This window comes from Pinus tabuliformis, chromosome 1_2, assembly GCF_031772625.1.
Source record: "Pinus tabuliformis cultivar Carrire ecotype Pingquan chromosome 1_2, CPIR1, whole genome shotgun sequence".
NCBI classification, from domain to species: domain Eukaryota; kingdom Viridiplantae; phylum Streptophyta; class Pinopsida; order Pinales; family Pinaceae; genus Pinus; species Pinus tabuliformis.
The window spans coordinates 985,941,011-985,945,780 of record NC_142298.1 but is presented as its reverse complement, the minus strand read 5'-3'; the positions used below and the strand labels follow the sequence as shown (position 1 = coordinate 985,945,780).

Genomic DNA, 4,770 nt, shown 5'->3' with positions numbered 1-4,770 from the left:
GGAAATATCCAACAAGGTAGCACATTGAGTTAATTTTAAGTACAGCAACTAATTTCTCTGATCTCCTTAAGCAAGCACCTCTGTACCCCTTCATAGTCATAGCATAAAATAGAAGACGTTTACTAGATTTGGAGGCTGGCAACTCCATCCTTTCTTACTTCAGCACATATTTAACTAGTCCAGCGATATGAACATCTGAAAAGTAACGAACCCAATCAATACAATTGGCGTCAAAGTTGAACGCTTTCTTGTCTTCCTCTGACATCCTTTTCCAGAGGCCTTCAGTGTTTGCGATGTCAAACCTGTGAGTCGTAACATGGTCAGCTATGGTAAAAATGATAGCGTAATAATTATGTATTAGAAAATATATTTACGGGGCGCAACACAACCTTCCGTTAAAGAAGACGTATGGTTCGTACAACTCTGCTAAGCACATGACTTTGTTGTATCTTCGAAGCATCTGTTTGTAACGTTCAGTGAAGTTGCAACACAAGACCTTGTTCACTACATTGAATACCTGTTTTTCAACACCACCACTAGCTGTCACGTACGTATTGAAGTTCAGAGGACCTATAAAAGAAAGTCTGGAGTATATATTAAAGATTAATTACCTCTAGGGGTGCTTTGTAACGTCGATGCATGTATTGGCGAAAGCTGGTCATGCTCTTTAGAAAACGGAGCTGTTTTACATGAATTATGTTCCCATCTTTACCAACACAAGGGTGCTTCGAAAAATACTTATATGCCTCGTCTGCTGCAACAGAGTTACGCAATGGATTCGCAACAGATGATGCGACGTGATAAACAAAGAGACCGTTCTCGTATGCATGTGCGGCCATAGCTACGATCATTGCGTTTACAACCATATCTGCGGGAATCTGTTAATCATCAAACGAACAATATCAAATCTAAATACTAAGCAGTCTATGTATTTACGAACAACAACATAGGTAGGGGACCTTATGCGAGAAGGAATTGAACAATCAAATGTAAATACTAAGCAATCTATATATTTAGGAACAACCATAAGGGAATTGAAGTGACTGACCACGTCTAAAATGAGTTCTGGGTCAGCTAAGAAGTATGAGATTTGTCCTTTTCCGTACCCTATTATAACGGTGTCCATAGTTCTGCGTGATATTCCCAAAAAAACACATGATCAATGTGACTAATGATATGATAGTGATATTAATAACATTATCATGAAATATTTATGTGTGCTATCCAGATTCTAGCAATAAAGGATGGATATTTATGGGCACCTGGTTCCTTTCATCAAGCCTGGGAAGGGCTCTGCCAAAGTACTTTCAATAATGGTCGGTCGGAGGATGACCACTGAAACATTTCCCCTCAGTTTCTCTATGAGCATTTCTCCCGTAGCTTTGGTAAATGAGTATGTATTTGGCCACCCAAACGTTCTTGCCCTGCAAATGAATGAAAATGAATGAATGAATTAGTCTAATACCTATGTAAATGAATGGATGAATTAGTCTAATACCTTCCTTTACAGAATGACATCAATGCAAATTACAGTACGCGTCTAAGTGACTCACCTTTCCGAACCTAATTCTTTGAGACGCTTCACTTTGGCGTCTTTTACCGAACTTGTGCTTGCAGTGTGAGTAGTTGACGAGGCCTGCTGCTTGAGTTGTGTTTTCTCTAGTAGGCCAAATTCTGCTTCAATATCTAATCTCAGAGGTGCACTGCTTTCGCCCTCAGGTCCTTTACCGTTCATTAGAGTGTGCCCCAGATTTAGACAACTCTCTTTTATTTGTCCACTTTTGCGTCCTACAACGTAAGCTTTTGTACGTTCCATATATATTAGTCCAATGACAGTTGAGAGTGATGCAGTATCTGTTTTGCTAACATATAAGAATGATTGTTTTTTTCCTGTTCCATTTTAAACACGGTTTTTCTTTTACCAGGAAACATAAAAAAAAGGAAGAATGAAAACTATGTATCAGTGCTTTTTTTTTGGTAACCCAGCTTCATTTTTACAAGCAAGGGATTTAACGTTTAGATTTTTTATTTTTATAGATTTTACATTACTTTTCTGGCCAATTGAATTGCCACTTAAAACTTAAAATAATCTTTTAAAAAATATTTATAATAAGAATATAATTAAATAAAAATGATAGATAAAATATTTATTTTCAACCTATATTAAAAAAACTAATATGATTTATTTATATATTTAAATATTTATTATATTTATATATGTAAATATTTATCACTATTAAAAAATATAGATAACATGTTATTAAGTATGCCAAGTTTTGATGGTACTTGAGTACATTATTAAAACAATGATTGTGATAGGTCATTAATTCAAATTTGTGTGGTTGTTCTCACTTGTATAATCATATATATATATATATATATTTTTTTATATAAAATTGTATAATTTTTTATCATAAAAAATAACTAAAAATATTAAAAAAAAGAAAATTATATTACCTTGTGTAATTTTTTATCTAATTAATATAGAATTTTTATATAGCGAGTAATTTGAAAAAAAATAAAAAATACTAATATTATATACCAACATAGGTCTATGTTAACTTCTGATTTACTAAGGGTTCAAAGAGATAAAAATCTATGAAGATATAATTTTTTTTTTCAAGTGAAAGTTGGTGGTTCCACCTACCTAAGGATAACCCAAAAATAGATTATATAAACTTTTGTAATATTTTATGAAATTTTTTATTTTTCTAATATATATTAATATAGATCCATCTCAACTACTCATCCACCCAGCTTTTAGATTGGTCAAATCTCTAAATATACAATTTTCTTTTATTAATTAAATTTATATTATAAAATAGCTATGGTTACATTGTTATAAAAAATTAATGTTAGTGTAAATAATTTTAATTTAAAAAAAAAATAGTTTATTTTTCATATAAATTTAAAAATTAAAAAGTCAAAATAAACATAAATAGAAATTCAGGAAATTGGTGATGGATCAGCGTGAAAATAATATTAATAATCGAATTATCATATTCGAAATATCTAGCATCCATAAAAAGATTACAAATAATTAAAAAAAAAATACAGTTAAAAAAATCCAGTTTTCAAAATTATATGACAAAATATATTTTTTTTTTTTTTTTTTTAAATTTTATGATTAGAAAAAATTTAAATCAAATATACCTCCCAACTTAACTACCAAATTCATGTAAATTTGTTAGGGTTGAAGAAATCGTTTTTCTTCTTTAAACATTTCATAAACTTTTTAAAATCTAATAGATAGAATCAGAATCTGTCGACTTACCAGTGGAGACGTGCAGGAGGATTTGAAGTTTACGGAATCGTTTCGCGAATTCCACAATATTCTCAGCTCCCTTTGTGTTGACATTCAGAGAAATATCATATCTACGTTGTGCGCAAAGGTGTTAGGCCTTACATTCAAATATAAATACTTTCCTACGGCAACCAGTAATCAGCTTGTCAATAGGAAATACAAACGTACCTGTCATCAAACACGGTGGTCGCTGCAATATTTACAATGGCGTCCAGATTTCTCAAGAGGTTCTCTCTGCTGCTCTCTGTATCAATTCCAAGATTATGATCCGTTGCAATGTCTCCAACCACAGGAACAACTTTCTCGAATACGAATCTTTCAAAGCTGTCTCCATGTTGCTCCCTCAATCTACTGAACAGCTCCAGTTTCAAAACCTGTCATTCATAGCAAAGAAATGACATCATTCGTAGGCAGAGCATTGGCCAATTTTTGACGCTGACAGTGATAGGAGAATTTATGCGAATTTTTTGACATCATCAGATTTCTTACTTCACTTTTGAATCGGATTTTGGCAGACTCGGCATCATTCGCCCTTAGCAAAACAAAAATGCGGCCTATCCCGGGCTGCGACCGCAATATTTTTTCGATGAAAACTGGAACAAGTAAACAGCAGTTAAGCTTCATTATCATATATATATATATATTAGAAGAAAAAAAGTGGTCTCTGAAATATTTAATACTTTTTCCAAGGAAACCGGTCGATCCAGTCACCAATATGTTCTTCTCACTGAGAAAGCCAAGAATATTTGACGCCATCGATCGTACTTTGATAAATCTGCAACTCGCACACAAAAATAGTGTTGTATTATTATTGTGTTATATTATGTATGACATAAACAATCTATCTTCAAACTTTTTCGTGTTCACGACTTCGTATTATGTGTGACATACACAATTTATGTTGAAGCAAACAGCACAATTATTGTTGGAAGGCAATAAACAATATGATATCCGCACTCCAGCCACAGAGCAAAAGAAGCAGAATGGAATAAGGCGAAGCATATAAAAAGTCGCAATAAGCTTCCGCTCAATCTCTGAAGAAACAAACGTATATATAACGGCTCAGGAACCAGCTTTACCAAACCCAACGATCCATTTCCGATGACTCAGAAAGTTATCAATATAGTAGGTAGGGATTTTTTATTTTTCAACGGTCAATAATGTGCTACTCATATTCTTATTTCGAGACTGACATCCTTTCACCAGCTTAATCTAACTGTTTTATATAATTTTAATTTTATATAAATAGAGATAGAGATTTTGTTAAACTTCTCTCAATGTTGATTCTGAACGGCTCGGTTGAACTCACAAAAGGCAATTCCTTCTTCTAGATCTTCCTAATATAAACATTCCAACCATATTTTTTATAAATATATAATTTCATAACTACATTAAATAAATTTCATTCCAATTCTATAAATTTAATTAATGAAATCATAATTACAATATATATATAATAAATTTCA

At 32.3% G+C, this 4,770-nt stretch overlaps 1 protein-coding gene across 1 annotated transcript; it reads right to left on the bottom strand.

Annotated features, from left to right (window-relative positions):
• Positions 1-596: 596 nt before the first annotated feature.
• Positions 597-4,060, bottom strand: LOC149209333 (putative fatty acyl-CoA reductase 4). The gene is made up of 8 exons (XM_089398583.1): positions 3,985-4,060; positions 3,794-3,897; positions 3,473-3,678; positions 3,275-3,375; positions 1,554-1,800; positions 1,263-1,424; positions 1,049-1,130; positions 597-878 (listed from the first exon to the last, which is right to left on the bottom strand). Exons 1-8 carry the CDS (start codon positions 4,058-4,060, stop codon positions 597-599), a joined length of 1,260 nt encoding a protein of 419 aa, XP_089254709.1.
• Between the last annotated feature and the right edge of the window lie 710 nt (positions 4,061-4,770).

Bases quoted from the DNA above. Each gene is read 5' to 3' on its own strand.
- LOC149209333 (XM_089398583.1), bottom strand. From the start codon at position 4,060: ATGGCGTCAAATATTCTTGGCTTTCTCAGTGAGAAGAACATATTGGTG. The intron at 3,679-3,793 runs GTAAGAAATCTG...TATGAATGACAG, and splicing joins AAATCCGATTCAAAAGTGAA to GTTTTGAAACTGGAGCTGTT. The intron at 1,801-3,274 runs GTAAGTCGACAG...AACGTACAAAAG, and splicing joins CCTCCTGCACGTCTCCACTG to CTTACGTTGTAGGACGCAAA.